At 41.9% G+C, this 26,693-nt stretch overlaps 1 protein-coding gene across 3 annotated transcripts in view; it reads left to right on the top strand.

The window, feature by feature from the left end:
• Positions 1–4,775: 4,775 nt before the first annotated feature.
• The window catches only part of COP1 (COP1 E3 ubiquitin ligase), a 124,745-nt gene continuing 102,827 nt past the window's right edge, over positions 4,776–26,693 (top strand). Inside the window, exons 1-6 of one of the 3 annotated variants that reach the window (XM_077785294.2) lie at positions 4,776–5,365; positions 11,906–11,965; positions 13,418–13,515; positions 14,842–14,906; positions 17,264–17,383; positions 19,352–19,420. In XM_077785294.2, the coding sequence (XP_077641420.1) occupies positions 5,028–5,365; positions 11,906–11,965; positions 13,418–13,515; positions 14,842–14,906; positions 17,264–17,383; positions 19,352–19,420 (750 nt within the window). In that variant the 5' untranslated portion in view covers positions 4,776–5,027. Of the gene's footprint in view, positions 5,366–11,905; positions 11,966–13,417; positions 13,516–14,841; positions 14,919–17,263; positions 17,384–19,351; positions 19,421–26,693 lie in introns of all 3 variants that reach the window. The other 2 variants (XM_085586660.1, XM_021545970.4) reach the window with 2 other exon arrangements.

Here is a 26,693-nt window from a genome sequence, read left to right as displayed (position 1 = left end):
AACTAGGTCTCCTGAATGGCTTTGCTGCAGGTTCACTCCAGAAGTTGCTGACAGCCTAATTTTCAGATTTATGAAGCATTAAGAATTCCCATTGACTCTGTAACCAGGTGATGAATCTGTCTACGCTTCATTTTTCTCAGCTATAAAATGGAAGAAATGGCATTTCTATCACTGACTAGCTGAGAGGTTAATGCAATGATTATTAATAAAGTTCTCTAATAACCTCAGGAGCAGCAGTTCTCAAGCCAGGGTGGCAGTTCCTAGCAGGGTTTGCTGAGCTCCTGAATGGACTAACGGACCCAGTGGAAATTAGGTGGCAGCAGCAGGCTCAGAAACGGAAGTAGAAGCAATTTTCCTAATGAGTCATCAACAATCCGGAGCCTGGCGCCTGGGAGGTGACTGTCACTTCCCTGAGACACACAGCCCATGGATCACTTCGTGTGGAAGAAGTCTCAGTCTCCCTGCAAGATGACTTATGCAGAGTATCCTTAATGATTCCGTGGCTGGACTCCATGGCTACAGCTGCTTGTTGCACAAGTAAATGGAGCTGCAGCTGCAAATGGCACAGACTCGAGTGTTAAGTAGGGTTTATGTACCCAAAAGAGCAGAACCTTACACTGCTCCTAAAGTTCGTTCATCTATAGACAGTACTTGGATTCTCCTTCCTTTAATGCCATGGGTAGGGTGTCTTCTCTCTTTGCACAAGATGAGAACTGCTACTTTGCTGGGATGTTGTCAGCAACTGGCTTCAGAGGCTAAAAACACAGATAAGTTAGAGCAGATTCCTCCAGTCAGTCTTACAAAATTTACATCTGTCAGAAATACCAGTTTCTTTGCGTAAAATACCCACTAAGGAGTACAGCTGGAGACAACTTATCCCAAAGAAACAGATTTGTTTGCAGCCTAAGTTTCAGGCCAGTCGGGAATACGTGATGTTTGCTTTCTATACTTGATCCACACAACTCTGAAAGCAGGCAGACATATCTCCACTAAGACTAAGTGGGGAAATAGAGGCAATCCTCTGAAGCAGGACCTATGAGGAGTGTGCTACATGAGGGCGCAGGTGTCCCCACACCAAGACTTTCCCCTCTGTCCTGAGCCCATCATGAGTTGTGCTCCAGTGCAGGGTTCTGGCCTGCAGGCAGTGCAAAGGCACACTGCTGGCTGGAGGAGGCACAGAAACCTCTCAGCTGATCTATCCTCTTTCACTCTTGTACCCTCGCCACTGATAGTAATCACAGTGTTGTTGATACCTGGACTAAATCAAACCAATTCTTAGAGCTCATCTTGTGCTAACAGGAACTAGAAGATAATTGACAAATCACTGTTCCAGCTGCAGTGCACTGGAGCTGGAAGACTTTTTTCCATGTCCTTTTTCCTGATACAACACATAGGTATCTTCAATAAGCGGCACCTAACCTTCCCTTTGGCTGCATAGATGGATTGTGGAACTGGTAATGCAAGGTAACCCCAGGAAAGAAGTGTCTCCAGAGCCAGAGGCTGCTCCCAATGTACCTGGGCAGTGAAAAGAAGATATTCACTCAGAGGGTCTCCAAGAGCTCATAATGGTGTCCTGAAGCTCAGGAACCAGGGAGATCTTCCGTAGGTATTGAAGTGCTGGGAGTCACACTCATTGCCAGGGCTGTGGGTGTAGGTGATGTTGTGAAGGCCAGTTATGTATCGGCATAAGTGCTCACACATTTGATCTCTAACAGCTTTTGCCTGTGTCATCTTTTTCTCTCTGGAGCAGTCAGTAATGGCATCAGCAAGACTTTTCAAGGGTCAGTCAGTATTTCAGTGTGAAGCACGGGATTGTGCTATTGCCAATACTACTGCTTACTACTTCTGAAAGTCCATTGTAGGCACTCATCTATAAAGTTTTTGATCCTTCTGGAAGAGAAGGAAATGAGACTTCCCTTTCTCTTAGCAATAGAAAATAAGATGCACACACAGACACTAACAGCCAGGCTGAAAGAAAGGTCTAAATAACAGCAATTCTCTTTTGCTTCCACTGAAAACAAGGGGAATCACTACACTTCAATGACTTTATGGAGCTAGTCTTGAGATCTGTGAGTCGGAAAGCTATTTACAGAAAGCAGGAGAACCCAATGGCTTTAAAAAAACCACAAACCCAAAAGAAAATACCAAAAAGAGTCCCCAAAGCTATATTAAAAAATGTTTTTAATAACACAAAGAGTTAAATCATGGGAGTGACTCTAATAGCAGATGTTGCCTTGTAAAGGTGAGACTGCTGACCTGGATCTCTCAGGGACTCTAACTTTGAATTTCCGGGCTTGAATTGAATTCCTCAGAGACATTTTGGGTTTTGCTGACTGCCTTGGTGATTTTTCCCAACATCAGGGGTAAACATACAGAGTCAAATACCCAGTGGTATTCCAGCACCTCTGAGAGGGGAGGTCAGGAGGAGCACTCCGCAGCTCTACCCCTCCAGCTGCACCTGCAGGGTAAATCCAGAGCTGTGTTTTGCCCTTCTGCCTTTGGGACATTTGTCATCCAGCATCCCTGACAGCCTGGGAGGTCTCCTGACCAATACTGCCTACCTGAAGCACCTTTTTCTCTCTCTCAGACCAGTTTTACCAGCTCACATACTGGTTTTACGGCTCACTCTGCTGTCCCTGCTGGGAGGAGTGCTGCAGCTGATCTTTTTGGGCGTTTTCCCATACCTGGGTTTAGGATTACCCTCCTCAGGGAATGCCCTAGTGTTTCACCAGCTGCCTCCTCCACTCCAGACAAGTAAAGCTGACTGTGGACAATACAGTTGCTCAATGCAAAGGAGGCAATATGTTTCCAAAGGCTGTTGAAAGAGAAATTAAAGGGAACAGCAGCTATCTCCCCACAGGACTTCTGGCTGAGCCAAGGAGTTGACAAGTGCTGCGTTTCATGAACTTTTCAGTTTGGCATGCAAAAGGCTGGATCTGGGGACAACATTTCTCATAACACCCAAAACATCTTTGGGGCATCCTTTATCAACACTTTTCTAATTAACTTGTGCAGAAACTGGTCTGCCCTTGCTGTATAAAACTCAGGCCTGCTGTTGGGAAACAGGAACCCAACAGGCTATGGTCCTCACCATTGGGATTCCCACCCACCCTGGCAGAAGAAAGCTGCCTCAAACCTGGGAAAAGCTGTTCACTCACCACCAGACATCTGTCACAGAATCACAGAAACATTTAGGTTGGAAAATACCTCCAAGATCATCTAGTCCAATCTGTGACTGATCACCACCTTGTCACCCAGACTAGAGCACTGAGTGCCATATCCAATCTTTTCATTAACAGCTCCAGAGATGGGGACTTCACTCCCTCCCTGTTCTAATGCTTAACAACCTCTTTCATTGAGAAATTCTTCCTGATGTTCAACCTGAACCTCCTCTGACCAGGTTGAGGCCATTTTCCTCTTCTCCTGTCACTTGTTACCTGACAGCAGAGCTTGATCCCTACCTGGCTACACCTTCCTATCAGGGAGTTTAATAAAGTCCCCTCTGAGCCTCCTCTTCTTCAGCATGAGCCCCCAGAGCTGCTACTCAGAGGACTTGCTCTCCAGCCCCTTCTCTGTTGCCACTGTTGTCCTTCTCTGGAGCCACTCCAGACCCTCAAAGTCTTTCTTGAAGTGAGAGGCCCAGAACTGGACATAGCAGTTGAGGTGAGGTTGCTGCTGACCAGCACCCTCAGGTTCTCCTCCACTTGGCCACTCCTCCTCCAGTCTGTTACACTGCCTAGGATTCTTGTCACCCAAGTGCAGACTAGGCACCTGTTGAACCTCACACAATTGGCCTTGGTCCATGGATCCATTTCTTTGTGTGGGGCTGGATGGCATGGGATAAAGCTCAGCATACTTAGAGCTGCCCTTTGGGGTACCTAACTAAGGTGAAGAACATCCTGTGAGAGACAGAGCAGCCCTGCCCTTCACAGGATCTCTTTGTGGTGCTGGGGGCCCAGGGAGGGTCTCTGAGTGACAGCCTGGCACATTTCCCTCTGAGGCCAGGGTGCCTTCCCCTCAGTGCAGGGAGATCACAGAATCACAGACTCAATTAGGCTGGAAAAGACCCGTGAGGTCATCGAGCCCAAGCTATGAGCCAGCACCAGCTTGTCAACCAGACCATGGCACCATGTGCAGTCTTAAACACCTCCAAGGGCACTGACTCCACCGTCTCCCTGGGCATCCCATTCCAATGAATAATCACCCTTTAGTGTGAAAGAATTCCTCACTATGTCCAGCCTGAACCTCCCTCGGCACAGCTTAGACTATTTCCAACCTATCGCCGCTTGCCTAGGAGTAGATTCCCACCCGCACCTGGCCACAACCTCTTGTCAGGCGGTCACAGGGAGCGAGAAGGTTCCCCTCAACCTCCTTTCCTCCAAGCTGAGCCCCCCCAGCCGCTCCTCAACAGACTTGTACCTCAGGATTGTGCACCACTAGATGTGCTGTCAGGGGGAGCAACTTGAGGCGCAGCTGGAAGCTCCTGACCCACACTCCGAGCCCGCGGCTGAAGTAGGAAAGCCCAAGCCCAAGCCCAAGCCCAAAGCCCAAAGCCCAAAGCCCAAGCCCAAGCCCAAGCCCAAGCCCAAGCCCAAGCCCAAAGCCCAAGCCCAAGCCCAAGCCCAAGCCCAAGCCCAAGCCCAAGCCCAAGCCCAAGCCCAAGCCCAAGCCCAAGCCCAAAGCCCAAACCCCATCGGCCACGGCTCCGCCGCTCCGTGAGGGGAGCGCGGCCGGCCCCGCCCCGCCCCGCCCCGCCCCTCAGGGGCGCGGCCCCGCCCCGCGCACGCGCGGCCGCGCTGTCCGCCTGTCAATAAAGCTTGAACAAGCGCCGCGCCGGGGCCGCCGTTTTGGGTTTTTGATTTTTTTTTTTTTTAATTGCGGGATTTTTTTTTTTTTCATTTTTCTTTTTTTTAATTCTTTTATTCCTCCTCCCCGTTTTCTTCCTCTGAAGGAACTTTATTTCCCCTTCCCCCCGCGCGCACGGGGATGCGCTGAGGCCGCTCCGCCCGGCCCGGCCCGGCCTCGGCATGTCGGGCAGCCGCCCGCCGCACCCCGCCGTGCCGCCCGCCGCCACACCGGCCTCCTCTTCCTCCTCCTCCTCATCCTCCTCGTCCTCCTCCTCCTCCTCCTCGGCGGCCATGGCCCCCGGCTCGTCCTCCTCGGGCGGCGCGGCGGCGCGGCCCGTGCTGGTGGCGGCCGCCGTGTCGGGGTCGGGCGCGGGGCTGGCGCGGCTGGCGGCGGGGCCGGCGCGGCCCGGCGGCTCCTCCGCGGCGCCGGGGGCCGGCGGCAGGAAGAGGCCGCTGCTCACCCCGCTCTGCAACGGGCTCATTAACTCCTACGAGGACAAGAGCAACGACTTCGTGTGGTGAGCGCGATATGTCGCGATATGTCACCGGGGGAAGGCCGGGCGCCGCCATGCCGTCGGGAAGCCTGGGGAGTGTGGAATAGCGGCGGGAGGAGGGAGCAGCCGGCAGCCCCTCCTGGCGCTGGGACGGCTGCTGCCCGCCGGGGATTGTGGCTCGGGGGTTTTCCCTCTTTTGTGCCTCTGTCAGAAATAGTGTGGCCGGCAGGAGTAGGGAAGTGATTGTCCCTCTGTGCTGGGCTCTGGTGAGGCCGCACCTCCAGTCCTGTGTCCAGTTCTGGGCCGTTCAGTTCAGGAAGGACGTGGAGCTGTTAGAGCAGGTCCAGAAAAGGGCTGCAGAGCTGGGGAAGGGCTGGAGCACCAGGACTAGTTGGGAGGGGATCTCCTAGCGTAGCCTAGGGAGGAGAAGTGACTCGGGGGAGACTTTGTCACTTTCTACAACTCTGTGACAGGATGTTGCAGCCAGGTGGGGATCAGACTCTCTGATAGCTAGCAACAGGACAAGTGGACACAGCCTTAAGCTGTGCTAGGTTGGATGTTGGCAAGAATTTCTTCCTAGAAGGGTTGATTATATATTGAAATGGGCTGCCCAGGGAGGTGGTGGAGTCACCATCCCTGGAGCTATTTAGAGAACAACTGGACATAGCACTCAGCTAGTTGACACCACTAGTTGGCATGGTGGTGTGGGGTCGTAGGTTGGACTTGATGATCTCAGAGGTCTTTTCCAGCCTAACTGATTTTGTCTGGTTTTGGCCCTATGTAGCGGCATTGCCTCCACCCTCTCTATTTTTAAGCAAAATCAGGTTATTCCTGGCAGGTTCCTCCTTGAGTGCACCCAAGTTGTTGGAAAGGCCCTGCAGCACGAGATGTTTCCTCACAACGTTCTGACAACACAGCAACTGCCTTGTTTTCCTGGACAATGTGACCTCGAGTGGTCTGGAGCCCTCTCATCTTTGGAAGAGGATTCATCAAAGGATTAAGTGCCCCTCTGGAAGGGACTCCAAGGACCCTCATGATGTTTGATAGCTCCAGCAAAGCTGGCTTGGTTTGCCCATGTTGCTGGGAAAGGTTGTCTAGTTTGAAACTGCAACAAGTTTTGTATCAGGCAGGCACCTACAACCAGATTAGTAGGGAATTTCTTCTGTGATGGTCTAAACATTTTACAGATGTTGTTTTCTAGCACCCAGCCATTCAACTGTAGCTCATAGCTGGAAATCACCTTTCAACATAATTGGCAAACTGAGGCCCATGGTTTGAGAACTGTTGGTAATTTGAATCTGTTGCTGGCAGGTTTCAAATGTCCCAACACAAGAAGTAGGTTTGGTTTTTGTAGCTGAATGTGCTAAAATATGAGAACAGGAAGTAAGGTTAGGTGTTTGCCTCTGAGAAAGGCAAACAGGGAAGAGGTAGTGGGAAAAAGATCAAGTTGTAGCAGTCATGGAAAGGAGATAGTAAAAAAAAGTTGATTATAAGTGGGCCACAGCTTCCAAGATTATTTTGACAGCTCTAATGTAAGCTCTGACTTACAGGTGAGGATTGGATGTGAGGCATCTCCCAGAGGACAGGTATTGTCTCAAAACCTTGTAGGCTTAACTTTACAGCTTGTAAAGTGTTTAGCAGAGTAGATAGGAAATACCTTTGCTACTGAAGTGAAAACCTGAAGCTAATAAGTTAGTAGCAGGAAAAACAATAAGTTATTCTTGTTAGGAATTAGTAACAGTCAAAAATTACTGCTTTTACTGTAGTTAGTAGTTTGCTCAGTAGCAGAATGGGGATGAGAGGACTGCTGTCATCAGCTGATGCCCTGCTCTGGTTCTAGGCCATGTTAGGTGGATTTAGGAGCTCTTGGTGTGAGCTTGGTTGCTCCCAGGTTTTCTGGTCATGGGGTATGAACACAGCTACAAGTGCCCATTCTCCTCTGTTCCCTCTACTCTTACACTCTGGCAGTAGAGTTCTGCCAGCATGGCTCCCTGCCCTTTCCAGTCAGCTCTTATGTCCTATTTTGTTGTCTGTTGAAGAAATGAGGGGTTTGGAAAGGAAATTACACCCATAACAAATTTGTAGACTTGATGTATTTTTAGATGGTTCAGAAAGCTGAGGTTCTTGCTTTTTTTCTGCAGGTAAGTACTGTGCATGCTTCAAGGAGAACCTGTAATTAGCTGTTTTCTTCTCATTGAGAAGCACTACTGACTGAACAAGTGAGAGGAAAGAAATCAGCCCAGTAGCACTCAGGGCAAAATGTCATTTCTTAGTATTTACAAGAGCCACACTGAACATACTGAAGTGCAGGTCAGAAGCTTTATGAGCAGACAATGGTTATAGTTAACTTGGGTTTTTCACTGCTCTATATTTCTGTGGGCTAAAGGGCTTGTTCTTACTTATTATTGTTTTAGCTTCAAATAACAGTATCTGTCTTTTTTAAAATTTGATTTAGCAATATAGTTATGTAGAAATAAACCAAACTGGGCAGCTCTGAAGTTTTGAGCAATGTCCAGGAAGGCAGGTGTGTGTTAGTTTAAATAATTGATTTAAACAAGCTTTACATATCTCAGTGTGAGAAACAGAAGTTTCCCCCATGCCTTTTTGCCTCTGTAAGGATAATTCAAGATGCTGCCAGAGGCAGAGAGCAGACTTGCTAATTTTTCTGAACATGAGCTGTAAGTTGCTGTTAGCCACAGCTGTAAATTCAGTGGTAGATTATGCCTGTATGAGGTGGAAGGTAGGAAAGAGTAAAGAAGTTTGGGCGAATTTTGAACATCAAGGTGCAAGTGCAAATTCCCTCAGTAATATTAGCATGTGTGACCTCCCTGCGTGTCTTCTGAAAGCACTGTCTCAAGTGAGGCAGAGGCTCTAGGGTAAACATTGTCTTGTGTTGCTGCTTTGGGTTGTGAAATGTTTAGCTCAGGAGTTTGCAAGTGTGTTCTGTTTGAGGTGTATGTTGCCTTCTGTCTGAAAATGTGTGACTCCAGTCAGGGCTGCAGATAGGTCTGACTTAGTGGACAACTTTATTATAAAAGGGAAAACTTTGTTTCTCTTAGTGCAGGCTGCAGAATATAAAGGTATTTCTGTGCTTCTGTAGCCAGGTGTCTTTCCACTTGCCTGGAGAGTGTCTCAAAGGGACTTCTCTAACCAGATGATTTTCTGCTCCCCAGAAATGTAATTACTTAGTTTTCCCAGGTCTTGTATTAGCCCTTCTAACTAGTGGTTGACTAAACCTCTTTAAAACCAGTTACTATCTGCTTGGCTCCCTGGATGAGGTGGATCTTACCTGTCTCTTCAGTGGCTGCTTCACACCAGTCCTTGTTATTGAGCTGTTGCACAGATCATGTATGGAAGAGGGGCTCTTGCATGCTGATCTGGAGATCAGCACCCAATACCACAGCTCAGCTGTGAGAAGGGCTGTATGCCACCTGGACTTGCAGGTTCATGGGTTTTTAAAAACAGTTCTTTCCTCAGCTGGTTACCTGTTAATCCAGGCATGGGCTGAGTGTAGTTGTTCCCATTTTTGTGGTCTGGAAAGCAATTTTAGTAAGGAATATCGTAAATTTGCCCTGAAGTCACAAACTAAAAAAAACAGCAAGCTGTTTGCATACCATGTACAAGGAGTCTTACTACCTGTTGTTATATTAGAGCTTCACAGTGAGTAGATAGTAACAGCAGTGATCTTTAACCTGGCCACCTTCCGTAGGAAGGACAGAGCCTGCAGCAAGTCCTGGTCTCTGATTAGACCAGAGAGGAGCTGAGTAGGAGGCAGGCACTATAATAAATCTTGTTTGCTGTTGAAGTGTATTTAAATATCATAGTGACCACTTCAGCCAGGTGTTTGTGTAGCACTCTTGAAAGGTGCCTGGAAAACAACTGGTAAAACTTAGAGCCATGAACTTGAATAAAGTAGATGTTTAAAATGTTTGAGGTCTGTCCTGCAGAAAGAATGGTAAACCTTTGCAGTGCTGGATTAAAAAGTAGGGTTTATTAGATACTGATGTCTTGTTTCCCAGAGATCAGTGACATTTTTGACTTGCTGAAGTTATTTGCATCCTTTTAACCTGACTCTGCTGCTTAAGACAAGTAGAGAATAAGCTACCTCATGCACAGAAGCCTTGATTTCATCATACTTCTACTTCCCTGTTTCAGTGTACATTACAAACTGTAATATGATGCAAGTTCCCATCACTCCACTTCTTTCTTAACTTTCCCTTGGTGTTAGATTCCCTTCAAACAACTGTTGTGTAGTAGCTTTCACGTGTTGCAGTCAGCTTGGCTTCAGTGTGTATTAAAATATATCAATCTTGTTTCCATTTGTAAATCAGGGAGCATTTCAGGGGAAACAGTTCTTAGTGGAAACTTCAGTACCTTTAATGATGTCCCCTGTACTGAATTACTCTATTTGTTGGCTCTGATTGTTTTCCCTCAACTGTTTTGGCTCTGTCACTTCTCCAATCAAACTGGTATGAAGGAGCAGTGTGGGAACAGGGATCTCGTGTGACTGGCATGCTAGGAGGTAATCTTCCCATTTTAGCTCTAATTTGTGATGTTCTCCTGCAGACTGAGGAGCATTACAGCCTTGTTGATTGCTGCAGGGCATTAGGAGCATCACCTCTGGCCTCAGTTATACAGAGTGAACAGAAGAAGCTGAAGAAGTTAAACTGTTCATCACCAGTGCCAGTGGGCAGAAACTACCCTTAGATACTCATCTAACCCTAAGTCTTTGATTTCCTCTTTTAAAGTCCAGCTAACATAATTCAGAGATGCCTTATTCTCCTGCTAATAATCAGCCCATCCTGGCTGAGATTGCTTGTGAATTATTCTGAGTAAACAGTGCCTTGAAACTAAATAACTTGAAAAAAGTGACTTGGACTCCTGAAGCTGGTGCTACTCAAGACAAGTGTAGAAAAAGGTCTGTCAGGGTGGAAGAGGGACAGATGTATATTAATTTTTCTTGAAGCCTCTTTTGAGATGGCTCAGTTGGCTCAGAGAGTAGCATTCTGGTTTGATTAATTTGCCTTTATGTTGTGTTTGTACAGGTGATTTGCTGGAATATTTAGGATAGCCTGGCTTATATGTTAGGCTGGACAAACCTTTAATGACAGCTGTGTTTTCCATTATGGTAATTCAGAGCAGGGGCCACAGCTTCACCTCTAAGTGCTTAAAAAGTATTTAAGAAGTGTTTCCTCTCTCCTGTTTTTAAGATTTGTTTTCTAATGGGGTAACAACTGTACATCTATAGAGTATATGTTAGTATACTCTAAAATAGATTACAGAATGGGGGAATGCTTTCTGTGGAGATGCTCCCCTCCCATGCTCAGACACGCATTGCTTTTTTCAGTCTGATCCTGGGGTTTGGATGCAAAAAAGATTTCCTGCTTTGCAGAAGTTGTTAACAGTTTATTAACAGCTCGTTCGGTGAGAACTGTCTTGTTGGCAGAAGGTGGGAGGAGGCTGTTTCTGAAGAAAACAAGTGCTGGTGAAAGCCTCTCAGAACTGAGATAGGTGTGGACTTGAGGGAGTGACAGGAGAGCGTCTGGATCTCTGTAAGGCATTGAAAACAAGCTGAAGTCTTGTTACACAGCTGATCCATGTGTCATGTGCAGCAGAACTGTGATGTTGCTGCCCATGCCATCTTGCTGGATAGCTGGCCAAGACCTCGAGATGAGTATGTATGTGACAGCAAATCCCACCAGTTTACAGGGAGAGCAGCCACAGGAGTCACTGGAAGTACGATGGATGCAGCTTTCCTCTTTTGTGTTTCATTTTCCTTTCAAACATGTCACAGACAGAAGAGACAGATTTCTTTCACTGCCCATCTCACTGGACTCCTGTCTCTTGTTGTGCTCAGGTTCCTGTGGAGCACTGCTTGCTTGCACATCCTTCTCTTCAGGTCCTCGCTTGGTTCTTGGCGATCCCTGGCGGGCGGCTGTCTGTGCTCTGGTCCCTAACTAGTTATTCTACCTTTCCCATCTTCAGCTTGGTATCACCTGCTGCCTGTTGGTTTCATCCTGCTCTCCTGCAGGCACACCCCCTCTTTTGTGCCTTCTCCACCCATTTATTAGTCCTTGTTCTCATGACATCATTGCTATTTCTGATCTGCTCTGCCTCTTCAAAAATTATAGATAGTTATTGTCTGAAAAAAAAGGAGAGACTGATTTTGGTATAATTTATAAATACATTGTCTATTCATGTAAAAAACAGGGTTTTTTACATTTTGTTTGAACCCTGGTACAGATAGACTCTTCTGCAGCCTTGCTTGTTGAAGATTCTCTGGCTTGGTTTGTGTTGTCTGCAGGTGATAAAAGCTTAAGGGTGAACACTTAAGTGGTTTCTAATTGTAGCAAACTGCAGTATCATTCAGAGTTCAAAGACCTGTGGATTGCCCTTTTGATCTTTATACTGCTTGGTTGCTGTTGTACTAGTATGTCCTTTCATTTTACATATAGGAGATTATTACCCAAGCATAATTAGATGGTTGCATTAAGTTAATAATACTTTTCTTAATATTTTAACATAAAAGTACATTGTTGTGATTTTTGTTTGCTTTGTTTTCAGCCCCATCTGTTTTGATATGATTGAAGAAGCCTACATGACAAAATGTGGACACAGCTTCTGGTAATATTTGGTTTCTTGTATTGCATAAAATGTCCATCCCTTACAGCATGTGCAGACAGGTGTTGCTGTGATACTCTTTCATTCTGAGTTTGTTTCTTTTCTGTTCTCTGTCCCTACACTAAAGAAGGAGGTCAAAATAAATTTTTAAAAGATGGGTACCTGTTAGATTAAAAAGAAAAAAATTCAAGTGTCTTTAACAAATAGTGCTGTACCACCATATTTCCTCTGTAAAGAAACAGAATGTTCATAAACTGCTGGTAACACGCACTATCCAGAGTCAGAACAGTTAATTTACCTCTGTTGGCATCACCTCTATAGGCGTGTTGAGAGCAATGTTGGCAGCTCCTCCTTGCCTTTGTGCAAGACTGTGCACACTTTGAAGTGGCTTGTTCATTGTATATTGCAATTATTTTAAACCTTGTAAGAGAGGATATGCTTCAGGCTTTCCTGTTGTATTGAATTGGCCTGGCCCCACTTTTCAGTGTGTTATCTCTGGCTGTCATGAGGAGCAAATGTTTCATGGAGAAGTGCAAGAACCCTCTAGGGGCATTTCTGGAACCACTTGCTACTTCTCCTCTAAGGATGGTTATAAATGTTGAACCATGATGTCCTGTAGTGTCCTGTCTGTTATACTCCAATGGCATTTGCTAATTAGAAATAAACCTTGTAAGAAGTAATATTATAGTAGTATAAAGTACTTCCTCAAGCAGCAGATTCAGGTAACTCAGAAGAGTTTTGATTTGCAACAGGTAAGATAACAGCCAATTTTGTGCCCTCTGTGGTAACACTATTGCGGTGACCTGTAACTTTTTAGAGGTCCAAGATGAGAAACACTGAAATACCTTTATTTAGGAGGTCTGGTGTCTGTATCAGGAGCTGACATCAAGCAGGTTCTTAGTAAGATGTTTAAACCTGATGCTAAAGTGCATCTTACCATTCTTCTGTCCCTTAATTCAAGAGTGAGCACCTCTGAAGTCACTGATAGTGAGAAAAGCAGACATGGGGGAAAATATGAGAAGTTGGTGAAGGTGTTTCCTCTGCTCAATTACCTAAAATGCTTTTAATGTTGATTGCTAAGTATTCAGCTAATCTAGAAGAGTTGCTTCTGAGTAATTCAATCTATTTGCTACCTCTGCCTTTGGAAGTGGTGGGGAGCATGAATTTGAGATGGTATTATGGCTGGAGTACCCACATTGCAGTAATCCTCAGGGAAATAAGAGTGAAGTACTTGACTAAATTTTGTAATCCTTGCCAGAAACCTTTGCTTTCTGCTGTAGCACACTTTGAGTTCAAACACTGGAACATTTTGACTCCACTGTAGGTTCTTGGCAGCACAGCTGTTAGCTGGCAACACAAACACTGCACCTTGTCTAAGGCTGATATTATTTACCTTGTGCTTATTTTTTTTCCCTTCATGTGGGCTCACTTGTTTTGTTTCTTGTTTTTGAACAGCTATAAATGTATTCACCAGAGCCTGGAGGACAATAACAGATGTCCCAAATGCAACTATGTTGTGGACAACATAGATCATCTTTATCCCAACTTCTTAGGTGAGCAGCTTTAGGCTTGCTTGCATGAGAAACATCTTAGTTGTTAAGGAAGGCAGGCACTTGTAAATTTGTCCTGTAAATTACAGTCTTCTGGGTGTTGAAAATAAAATCCAAATATCAGCCCCTTGGTTGTCATTTTTATATAAAAAAGGTTAGTACTATAAATTGATAATACTGCACTGCCTCCAGCAGTTCTGTGCGCTTAGTGACAGTAGTGAGATTAACTTGCTGCTGTTTCCATACTATGAAAAGCAAAGCTGTTTTTCTTATGGCTAGAGATGTGAATCTCTTTACTTTTATTTTCTTGCACTCTTGTCTGCCTAATAATGAAAAACATGCCCTGTTTACAAAGCTTGGACACTGAAAGTGTGGAGGCTGTATTAGAGACTGTGCTATTTTGGCTGCAGTAGTGAGGCCCATATGATGGATGTAGGTGTAAATTAGATACAGAGAAAATATTCATACATATTCCTATATGCAATCCTAATTGCCTCTTAGAGGGAGTACATGTTGCTAGGTGGAAATAAGGTTTAAAACTTAGTTTTGTGGAGAAAAGATTAAAGGAAGCACATTGCAGTGTGAAATACCAAATTAGAGCAAATGTTGATTTCATGTGCTGAGATACTGATTTAATAATAAATGCCTGAAAAACTACAGTAGCCAAGGAATGCTTCAGAAATGGGCATCCTGATTTAGACCTAATAATGTTGTGCTGCTGAGGCAGGTCTTGGAGTACATGTTGGGCCAAAGAGTGTTTCCACACTTCTGTGTCCAGGGATTTGAGGTATGTGTTGGAAGGGGAAGAGCTGTGTATATGTGTGCAAAGGGTTGATGTTACCTTTCTCTTTGCATTCTCTAGATTGGCATAAAATTAAATTATAGCAAAAATATATCTTTAGAAATGCACATGATAATTCAAGGAAAATGTTGTTCTATTCAGCTATGCTTATTTTTTTGGCCTATAATAGAACATTACTTGATTTATCTCCCTCATACTCTTCTGTGATATGCTTTTACCTTGGAATTGAAGAACTTTCTCAAGGAACCCTGGGTGTTTAGGAAAGGAACTGAATCAATCTGGAGAATGTGTAGGCTTTGTATTGATGATTTTTAAAAAAATCTTTATATATGTTACAAAAAACCACCAAGGGTTTTTTTACCATAAAGTGGTAAGGGAAAAAAGTGGAGACATCTTCTGTTTTAATTACTGAAAACTATCTTACTGTGGAATTAGCAACTAAAGTAAATATATTGAGGTAGAATCTTGCATGCTGGTTTGGTGACGTTTCAGTTCTTCTCTTTAACATCTTATTTGTGTTTTTTTAGTTAATGAATTAATTCTTAAACAGAAGCAACGATCTGAGGAGAAAAGACTCAAACTGGACCATTCAGTGAGTAGCACCGTATGTTCCAACTTTTTTACTTTATATTTATTTAATAATTCTGTGCAGAATTTGTAATTGCATGACTTAACTGACAAGAGATTGCACTGTTGAACTGATGCTTTAACTTGCTTTAAGAAGGAATAATGCAAATATCAGTGGCAGTAGATCCCTTCTACCTTGTTAACTCCTCTTCTTCCCACCAGCAAAGTGTGTAGAGGGAAGCTGTGTTAGTATAGGCAAGTGTCCTTTGATGTATTGCATATAACCTGGGAAACTGCCCATGGAAGTACACTTGTTTAAAGGTTATAATTTTCGTTGAGTGTTGGAAATTACAGCTACAATGAGAGCAGTGAATGATTAGAAGTGCCACGGGCTTGTCTGATCACATGTGAAAAGCTGTATTCTATTAGGAGAATGGAGGAATGCTGATACCAACCACAAGAGGGAGAAAGATACATGTGGAGTCTGGTATTCTGGTGCTGCATAAAACTGCCTGGATATCCTCTGGACTTGCTTCATGTCACAGAATCAGAGCAGGATCTGTGTCCTCAGTTCATCAGGACCTCTCTACAGCACCTGTGGATGCTCTTGTGCATTAAGATCAAAAAGGATATATGACATGAGCTAAAAAACTTGCATATTTGTGCTGCTATGTCTGACATTTTTGTCTTTTGTAATTCATAAATAAAATGGCAAAATAATATTAAAGATCATGGAGCACCTGATTTTAAAAGCTTATATTAAAATGGTATTAAGGCTGTGTTGCAGAAGCTGGTGCTGTCAGTGTTTGAAAAGAGCGTTCTTTAAAGATTCATTGGTTTACTCACAGTTTTTATATTCATTATAAAATATGCATATACCATGTTTAATATAAAATATGCATAAACCAGATGAGGTTTGAAGTGCACACAGCTGACCTGAAGGCATGTACAGTAGCTTCTTGAAAATTGGTTTTACTCTTTGAAAGCTATGCTTGTAGATGCACCTATTTTTGATAACTATCAATAATTGGACAACCTACCATGACTTCATGCCCAAAACAGTGGTGTTTTTACCTTTTGGCAGCAAATAAAAATTACAGACATCTATAAAAAGAGTAATGTTGCTCCTGTGCCCCTTCTTTAATGTGCCTTGTATTACTTTTGGTGTTAAGGGAAGTCATCCAAGACACTTTGCAGCAAATGCAATAGTCACGGTCTCATTAAGAAATCATGTTAAAGCATGTTTGAACATTGAGTAGTTTAGCAGTAGCACAATTAACTAGTGCATTAGTCTGTTAAAATGTGTTCACTTGCTTAAAATCATGTTTTTTACCCAGTTACTCCACATTGAAATTGAGTTTTTGGCCTGAGTAGCTTTCATAGGTTCTGTTGAGCAGTATGAAAAGTGTGTATTCTATATAGGATGTTGCATATTGTATTTTTCTTAATGTACTTAATACAGAAAGGCTACAGCCCTTGATTTGAGATCTGATTTAGACTGGATGGTATTTCTAGTTCTTGCCAATTTAATTAAATTGATTTAGTGTCATAGCCTTTCTGGGACAGGATTTTTTAATCCAGCTTTGTTTCTTAGATGTTCTTTAGGCCTTTCAGCTGCTCCTGTTGGTTCCTGAGGCTTTTTAACGTAAGGCTGTGCTAGTATTAGCCTATTATTCAGGTTTTCCTGTGCTTAAAGATACCTTGTTTTTTCTTTTTTTATTGATAAGAAGAAAAGAGTCTTCAGGGAAGAATGGGCTGTATAGTAGTATTTTGGTCCTTTGAGGAGTCCCCCACAGCTCCAAGCAGTTTAAATGAGATCAACCTGATGAGCTCCATCTTCTTCCCATCTTACACATTTCTCTTACACTTAGGAAGGGTAATGTGAGATGTCACAGTAGAAAAAATAAGCTGATACTATCCTCTTTGATTTGAGTTTAGCATGAGGGTTTTACCTATTACTTGATATTTAAAAAATTAAAAGGTATTGGTGCATAACAGTATTTCAGATGTAATCCATCTAAGCTTGGATAAATGTGGAGGGTTTTTTTTCTCTTCAAAGAAACATGCTCTCAGAAGCTGGGGCACAAATCAGATAAAATTGTTGCTGTGAAATAATCTTTTCCCAGCAGCAGCAGCAGCAAATACGCTTTCATGAAGCACAAATATATTCCAAATAAGATAAGAAGTTCCACAGTAGGTCAGAGGAGCCATATCCTGCACACATGGCAGAACTGGGAATCTAGATACATGAAAACTGGGTTGCAATTTTATGAAGAGATGAAATATTGCTGTGTTGCTTTTAATAGCTGTGGTTGGATGGTTTATGGTTGGATGGCTTGGACTCACCATCTCTTCCACATCTCTTGATTTTTTTTTTTTTAGAACGGCCACAGGTGGCAGATAATTCAAGATTTGTTGGGAACTGATCAAGACAATCTTGACTTAGCCAATGTCAACCTGATGCTGGAGCTGCTGGTGCAAAAGAAGAAGCAATTGGAAGCAGTAAGAAGTTTCTCTTATTTAAATGAACACTGTGTATTTTGACGTTTTTTCTTTGGACACCTTTTCTTGGAAGCGGGATTCTGTTGGTGAATTAATTGCTCAGTATTTTCTCTTGTGTTTTGGTGTTTAAAAGGTGACTGTTTTGCTGACCTTTGTAGTTGAGTAACATTTCAGCTGTGATGCCCATAACATGCTTAAAATGCTGTTGGTGGCAGGGCTGTATAAACAAGCAGCGAAAACAGAAAAGGATAAGAAAAAATGACTCGCAGAACACAGAAAAGCACGTGATAAAGTTTGCTAATTGTTTGTTGCACAGGTGAATATCAGCTCTTTCTTAGTAATAAGCATGAAGAAATACAGAATATAGGTTAAAGAATAAACATAATGAGCATATGAAAAGGAATCACACCCTTTAGTTTCTGCTGGAGCCGATGGAATCTGAATGACCACCTTTCTTGAGGTCTTTTTCAGTATGTAATGCTTGAAAGAAACATTCAGATGTCTTGTTTAGGAAGCTGGTTTGAAGATTTAGCCAATATGAAGCAAGCTGTTCCTTTGATTTAATTGAAATGTAGTTGGTTTGGGATAGTTTGGCTATTCATTTCAAGTTATGAGAACCAGACCTTATAAATTAGGCTGGTTTATTACAGAATTTGACCCAGTGAACTTAAGAGTAGGAGGGTGGATTTTGACAGTGCTTTGAAACAGGTGTGGAAAAGTTATATTGGAAATATTCTAACTTATGCACTCTTACAGAATCAATATTTACAACTTGTGGTTCTGATGGAAAAAAAAGTAACCACAAAATATACTTGACTATCAGCAGAACTGTTACATTGCCTTACTGCATGAGGGCTTGTAAATATGTTTATTGTGGGTCAGTGAAGCTTTGGTGGAGAAAAAGAGAATAAAACTTTTTTTCTCTGTAGACCTTTTTGTATAATTTGTGACAAATCTGAAGCAAAGAAGGCATATGACTGAGTGTATAAGTATTTCTGAGTATGACTATATTCTAAGGATGCTAAGCCTAAAAAATGAAACCACATCTGACATTTAAAGAATAATTTTAAAGCATTTTTCTTGTCTAGCTTTACTTACTTCACTCTTATTATTGTCAGATCATGGGGAGTAAAAAAAATAACCGTAGAAAAGTAATATTTTTGCATTCAATGTTTTTTTACTTTCCCTGGCCCCTCTTCCTTTCCTGGGTTTTATGTGCTCCTATGTCTTGATCCTTTTTGACTGTATGTTCACAGTCCTTTAATAATAAATATTTTGATAGGTTGTGAAAATAAGTCTTAGAATGCTGGGATGTGATTAGGGCTGTATTAATGCTGTTATATAGGTTTTAGGTTTTTTTATCTCTTGTGGTTTTCTTTATCTTGCCCTGTCAAGTTCGTGGCCAATTTGGGTGAAAGTCCTTTGCTGATGGCTGAGGTAAATAACCTGTGATGAAAAACATTAGAAAGGGATGGGTTTGTTTCTTCAGTGGCTTTATTGTTGTCTTTCACTCTGGAGAAATCTTCAACAGTAACTTTTACATAAGCATAAATGTAAGTTTTGGGGAAGGTGTTTTTTTAATATAAATACTTCATCTTTTAGTATATTGATCATGAAGTGGTTGCTAAGGATCTTCCAAGGTAGAAGGAGAGTCTGTGAGGAACCTGTATTCCAAAATCTATTTCAGGTGCAGTAGCCAAAGAAAAAAGAAGCATTTCAACTTATAAGAAAGAACTGTTACAAGGACTGTTGCCTTCACATAAAAACTTGTTGTGAACCAAACAGAACTTTAAGACCTGTGAGATAAAGTAAAACTACCATTTTAAAAACCTCCTTAAGCTATTTTTCCGTTAGTAACATCTAAATGAAAGTAGTTTCTGTGCTGTGTGGATTTCTGTGTGTAAAATGAGTGTTTGTTTCTCTTGATGTACATGGAAGAGTTACACTTCCTTATTTGCTGTGTTACAGGAGTCCCATGCTGCCCAATTGCAGATCCTTATGGAATTCCTTAAAGTCGCCAGGAGGAACAAACGAGAGGTAACTTTGTGTTTCAGTCGGTGAGGTGCTGTCTGCTGCTTTCTCCCACTGCATTTCTGTTGAAGTGATGTGTTAGCCTGGCAAAGAATTACTCAAGGCGTGTTGGGGGGAATCTCAGACAGCGGCCACATGGGTTTGAAGGAAAATTAATCTCTTTATGTATGACAGCTTCAATTTTTAATCATTTGCCTTCTCATCTCAAGCTGGTGAAGCTTGTGGGGATACAGAGACTCCTTGGTGTAAGTGAACATCATTTTCTTGAACGGAGATTGTTTTCCCAACACAGAAGAAAAATCTAAGATTGGGAAAGAGTGAAACCATTTTCACTACCAGGTTTTTTCCTGTAGTTTATCAAATAGCATGACTAATGTGGTGACATAAAGAATTAATATTATGTGCCTTCTTCCTTATTTGTCCTACAAGGAGTGTCTCAAGGAATATGAGAGAGTTCTATAATCAGATACACATGGTTTGGGACTCTTCCTTTATAAAGTCATGCAGTGCATAAACCGTAATACCACAAATTGCCCAGAAACCTGGAAAAATGATAATGAAAACAGTAAAAGGATGAGCTCTCTTGTGGTCCATGGTTTCTGAGAAAGGATGTGAAGAACAGAAGACCCATCAGTGTGACTATAAGGTGAAACTTGAAACCATCTATGGGTGTAAGAAACTTTGTCCAGAATGGATTGAGGGTCTGGTTATAGACTCACTCCAGAGCAAGTCTGGAGTCTGTCCACCAACAGATATCCATGGCCAAAATCAACAAGGGTTGTGGAGAGTCCAAAGAAGGGTAAGAAAGCTGGTGAAGGGTCTGGAAAACATAAGGGCAGCTCAGGGAGCTGGGGTTGTTTAGTCTGGAGAAAAGGAGGCTCAGTGGGGTTATTGCTCTAATCATCTGACAGGAGATTGTAGTGGTGGGGGGAATCGGGCTCTTCTGCCATGTCTCAGGTGAAAAGATGAGGGGAAATGGCCAGAAGTTGCACCAGAAGAGGTTCAGATTAGATACTAGAAAAAAATTTTTTCACTGAAAGAGTGGTCAGGTATTGGAGTGAATTGCTCAGGGAGCTGGTGGAGTCACAGTCTCGAATGTCCAAGAGGCATCTGGATATGGATTGGGGAATATGGTTTAGGGGTTAGTATGGTGGTGCTGGGGTGGTGGTTGGACTAGATAATCTTGAAGGTCTCTTTCAGCATTGATTCTGTGAGTTTCAGTACCTGGGAAACCTTTCCCATCTCATCTGCTTCTGTGTGGCTATCTCTTGGCTTTAGTAATAATTTTTAAAGGATAACATCTCCTTTTAAGGCTTAAGAAACTTAATTTTTGCTGAAGATCCCTGAAAACAGCCTTTAGAATGTCCTGAAGGCAATTAGGACATATAGTTTATTTCAGATCCTCCATGTCCCTGCTTATGTATTCCCTCTGTTGCCAAGACTTCCTCTGTTATTTTGTACCTCTAGTGTGAAATGCAGACTGTCACATCTCCAAAGACTTCTGGGCAGGCCTGTCAGTTCTGTCCTTGCCCCAGAGCTTAGTATCTGGCCTAGCCATTTATTTTAAGTGAAATGAGGACTTGTCAGACTTCTAGCAGTCTTTGCTCTCACTTGGTAAGGGTAATAAGGATAAAAATCAGTGGGTAGATGCCTGCAAAATACAGACCAGTCCTTTGGATAGTTTTACATATCGAAACCTGTCTTTGGGAGTCAGTTTACACATACAGTAAATTGATGCTTCCTTTTCGGTAAGTGACAGGGTTCTCCCTGTAGCTGGTGGAGATTGTGGTAAGCACCCCTTTCTGGAGGGACTTTCATGGGGATAACAGAGGAGTTATTGTTTGGGTTAAGACAGTGGTGATGTATCCAAACTGCAGAAAGCCTGAGAGGGTGGCTTGGAAGGTGAGAACGGGGGGGTTAAGTGACCATATTAATAATGCAGTAAAGGTTATCAGGGCTTCTGAAGTTCACTGTGGTTTCTTTTGATGCTGTGACTGTTTAAGACCGTTTAAGAATTGAGCTCAAGGAACATGTGTGGACCCTGGAACAATGATGTATTGCACATAATTGTGAGTCATACAAGCAGCCTTTTTATGGGGAGGAACATGACCTTTCTTCCTTTCTTAATTCAGACTTGGTTTTAGTAAAGATAGCTGCAGAGTAAATGCAATTTCACTCAGTAAACCATAGCTGTAAAGATAAGTTCTTAATAAATAAAGATGTTTTTTTTAAAGTATGATCCTGAGTTCTTATTTCTAATTTTTGGCTTAAATATTTAATGGAACTTTGGTAACTTTGCTTCCTAATATGCCTCTTTGAATACTATCTATTGCAAGATTTTATGAACAGGTTTCATTTACCACATACTGCAAGTTCTTACAGAGGGACTAAGGTATTTTTATAAGTGAATACAGATACTGCCTCAGTGCACCTGTATAGTATTTCCCATGTTCAAAGCAGATGATTAACCACCTGTAACCTTTCTTGACTGCTTCACTCATAAGTTATGTTTTTTTTTTTTTCTCTTGCACTAATAAAATGGTGACTTCTGAGCATATTGGAGTGGGTTTATAGCTAGAAGAAAACTATCCTTTAGACTTCTAGTTCAGAATATTGGTGTAGTCAAGTTTTTTGATAGATGCCTCTTTGCCACCTTCTCATAATTTCTCTAGAAGATAAATGTGAGGTTCAGCACCTGCAGCAGTTTCTATTAGAAATCCTGTTTTGATCTCTTCATAACTTTTCAAAATGTTGATCTTTCAGGCTGGAATTTACTGCATGTTTTTTGCACAAAGGTACTTGCAAGCCCTTTTCCTTTTGAAGTTTATGTATTTTGTTTTCTTTTTGACCTAGAGCAATATGGCAAAAAAAACCCCAAATCCTTGGCAAAATAATAGAAAAAAAAAAGTCTTACTTTAGAAAAGATTGAAAACAAATGGCTAAAGCTTAAAAATACTTTTTCACACAAACAACAGATAGTTTTGGAGGGGAGGAATGTATTGATCGTTCACAGCAGTTGGATGTCTGTCCCTAAGGCAAACTTAGCATGGCTGAGTGCCTTTCCATGTGTGTGCACAGTTAATTGAATGCACACACTGCATTTTTTTTTTTTCTTAATCCAGTGTCCTCTTCTGTTGATATTAAGGACCCAAAATGTCTGGAAGGTCAAGTTTAATAATGAAATATTTTATCTTGGCACTGATGGGTATTTATTACTATTTTCCCGGGAAACCAAATGCAGCTGCTTGTGACTTTTTAAAATTCTTGCTTCCATACGTGTGTTGCATAAATGCTTTTGCAAATTTAACTTTGTCAATTTTAGATGTTCACCTGTTCTTTCATCTTGAACACTTTGTGAGAAAACTGAATGTATCAGTTAATTCTCCCCACTTTTATGTTCAATACTTTAAGGAAGAGGCCTTGCTAGTTGTCTGCTCAGGATTTGAATGTCTCCAGTTAGACAAAACTATATAGATCATATAGATAATTTATGCTAAAATATTATTAGTTCAGCTGCCTGATGGTATTTTTGTCAAGCAGCACCATTGCTTACTGAAGAAGAATACTGAGCTTGATGATTGGTATCACAAATCAAGTTCTACACAGCTGCTATTCTTCGGGTGCATTCATGTTTCCCTTGGCAGATATCACTTCATTTTTATTTTTTCTTTCTAATAATGTGATGTTTAGTCTCTCATGTCTAACAAACAAGGCCTCTTTTATGTCTGCTAAAGCATAAGGCTGTTTTTTTAGTTGATTAACATCCTGGGACAGAAAAATAATCCTGAAATGTCTCAGGCTTGTGGCACTGAGTACCTGCTCAGCATTTCAGAATCATTGTTGTTCTTTGCACCCTCAAATGTTAGATACTAAAAATATGAAGAGTTATTAGTTATCGTGGGGTAATGGCTGGGAATTCTAATAATGAATTCTCCAGGGATGTCATTACCCTGTGTAATCACTTCACCTGTCAAGCCTTATGTTCTGCATGTTCACACATGGATGAACTAATGAGTAAGCAAGAGGAGGTGACAGAACCAGGAATCAGTCATGCTCTTTTGTTGTCATGTGGTCTTGATTACATTTCAGGACTACTGAGGAGAATTTATAGCTAGAGTAATCAGGTCCCTATCCACTGCACCTACCTGGTATTTAAATCTCTTTGCCTTTTTAAGTTACTGAATGAGAGATGTGAGCTCCAGAAGCAGTGATAAGAAGCCCAAGGATACAATGAGTGTGTGAATAGCAAACTAAAAATTATCATGGTGGTATCAGTGTATACAGCTGGCTCTCCTTGCTGTGCTGGAGAGGTCTTGCAAAGAAAGCACCTACTACTGATACATTACACTCTAAGGCAATTAGTCTAATTGTTTAGGCAGCTTTCTTCCCTTCCTCAGGTGTCCTTATCTTATGAGGCTTTTCTATCAGACCCTATCACTAAGCTTTCAGAGCATATTTCCTCCATACTGTAGGATGTAAATGAGGGAGAGGAATATGCAAGACATGAAACATACTTTATCATACTCCTACCTTTGGGAATTCTGTGTGTTAAACAGCCTGGATATTCTCAAGCCTTTCTGTTAGCTCTTCCCCAGTTTTGAGGAAACATTTATCATTTGGCGGAAGTATTGATCAGAGAAGCAGATAAATATGTTATAGATGGACTGTCCACACGTTTAAGAGGCTTGAATGCCGTATTTCACTAAATGAAACTTGTGGAGGCTCAGGTGTTCCTGTCTTTGTATTAAGAAAAGCCTTGCACCTGGTTCTAGTTGTGCAAATACATTGTAACAGAGAGGTATTTTGTCAAAATAAGTGATATTTGCAATTAATTTATAAGACTAAAATTTCTCTAAGGTCTGAAGATGACTTTCATGCCACAGTTGCCCTGTATGTTGCAAAAGGCTCTGCATCCAAAGCAACAATGGAAAGAAAACCCAGAGACAGACAAAACTTCCAGAGAGAGAAACTGATCTTATTGTGCATTGTCATTGAGGTATTGTATTCTACAGATAGAAATTAATTTCACAGGGTACCTTTAGAAAAGTTCAGCTGTTATAGTGAAGTTTACACTGTGGTTTGTTAAAGCAGCACTTGGTGAAAGAACAGGAAGTAGGAAGATTCTGATGTTGGATGGATGAAGCCACAGGACAGAATTAAGGGTTTTTTTACAGTGATTACCTGGTTTATCCTCCTTGGGTGGTAATTTTTACCTCATCTTGGTTGGAGCAATGGCTTTGTGTTGCTGGGAAAATGATGTTCCCTCTGGTAATAGTTTCATCTATTTGTCTGGATCTATAGTGTATGTTGTGATGACTGCACAGGGAGTCTGGATCAGAGCCTGGAAGGTGTGTTACTGTACATAAAATGGCCTGTGAGCTTCCAAAAACTGTGAATCCAGATGCTTTTTAAGCTGTTTATTAAAACAGTGTTGCTGATTTTGCAGTATTTCTGTAGAAAATAACTCCTGCTGTTCTTTGCTTTTTCTAGAAAAAGCTTTTTGGTTTTTTGTTTTTTTTTTTTGTTCTTTGCTGCTCTGTGATTTTTCTAGAATTAGAAAGACAGTTGGTCAAGGGTCTATAGCTCCTTCCATTATGTGTTTTTCTAGGCTGTGTCTGTGGCACTGGGAGGCTCTGCTGGGCTTTTAGTTTATTGCAAACACTTAGAACTGGCACCAGGAGACCCTGTCAGGACTGCTTGTTGTCCGTGCTGCACAAACACAAGGCAGGAAGTTGCTGCCTCCCAAGGGGCCCTTGCTCCAGGAAAAACAGGAAGCTCCAGGATGAAACCTTAGTGCTATACCCAGATAGGCTTGTTAGTAGATGGCCAACCAAAAATAAAATAACCTTGACCTGGTGTTTAGCATTGTGTAAGTTCTTGGTAGCTTCTTGACCATCTGAAATCCCTTTTCCAGGATTATAAAAATGTTTCTTCTGTACATATTCCTAAATCTGAACAATGGGACCAGAATGTTACACACCTGCTTATTGTAGTTCATTCACTGGAGTTGAAATTGAGGTTTAATCACCGAATTAAGGACCTTCTCCTTGTCCATATTGGCCTTTTCATTTCTGGGAAAGCATCTGTGTCTGAAAAGAGAATTTATAGTATGTGCTTCTCTCCAAGCACACATTTTAGTGTTCGTTGGAAGTGCTTTTGCTGACTTAATCCAAAGCTTAACAGGTGTGATTCTGCCCATCACTGGGACAGGACTTGGCTTGCTTTCTGTGCCCAACCAGTGAAAATTAAATTAAGGGCCCTTAAATCTGAATATACTGCAAGAAGTACAATTCATTTAGCTTTCCTTAAATGTCTCTCATAGGCTGGCAATTATAAATCAGTAGTCTCGTTTTTCAAAGTTTAATTGGAATGAATGTGGATTGATTTAAGGTCTTTGATAGATTAAAACACTTCAACTAACATACCAAAAAACCAAAGGTTTCATTGTGGACATTAATTAATTTTATGCTGGTGGCCTGAGAAGACTCCTCCTAAAACAAGCATGAAACATTCTTGCCTGCTTTTTAGAGCTGCTGCTGTTGGGTAAGTTTATGGTAGGTTGTAACTAGAAGGAAGAATTGGTAATAAAGTACCAGATCTCATGCTCTTGGCTGTATGCAATAGTTAATGAAAGCTGGCCAATAAAAAGTCTCTGCTCTTGTTCCTATAAAAAGTATCCTGTTTATGTGATGGCAGCATCAATTATTTTTCAGATGTCCAGTTTGGCTGTGAGCCAGTACTTTGTAGAATAGCTGATTTCCTCACTGTAATTTTGGAACTTGTAAGTGGTTTTGTAACTTCTTTTTAAATGGGATTTATGAATGTGGGGGACTAATGGTATTTTCTAGAGCTGAGTTCAGGCAGGACCCGTGCTGTGCAAGTGTCACTTAACTTTGCCACTAATCTTGGAGCTGTAGCACCACCTGCTATTCCTGCTGCAGGTTTCGAAAGTGAAAATGGAATTATCTGCTATGGTGTAGTGATTTGTAAATTATCTGTGGCAGTCTAGTTCTAAACCATTAAACTTTTGCTGTCTGTGCCTCAAATTAAATGTAAACTGAAGCCTTCAGAGTACAGAGATTATTATACATTTATAAAGTCATCTCATTCAAAGAAGCAGCCATGTTAGAAATAGGTGTGGACCCAGCAGCCCTTTCTTCTCCTGTTTTCAGGGACTGAAGCTTTTGTTAGTGTTTAAGAGGAAAATTAAAATGGTAGATTATTTAATGCAGAGTGCACAGATATTTGGAATGCTTTATTAGAAGAGGTTTAAATTGTA

Source organism: Lonchura striata, chromosome 8, assembly GCF_050655825.1.
Source record: "Lonchura striata isolate lonStrDom1 chromosome 8, ASM5065582v1, whole genome shotgun sequence".
Taxonomy (NCBI): domain Eukaryota; kingdom Metazoa; phylum Chordata; class Aves; order Passeriformes; family Estrildidae; genus Lonchura; species Lonchura striata.
Note: the sequence above shows the minus strand (reverse complement) of the source record. Positions and strands in the feature narration are given on the sequence as shown.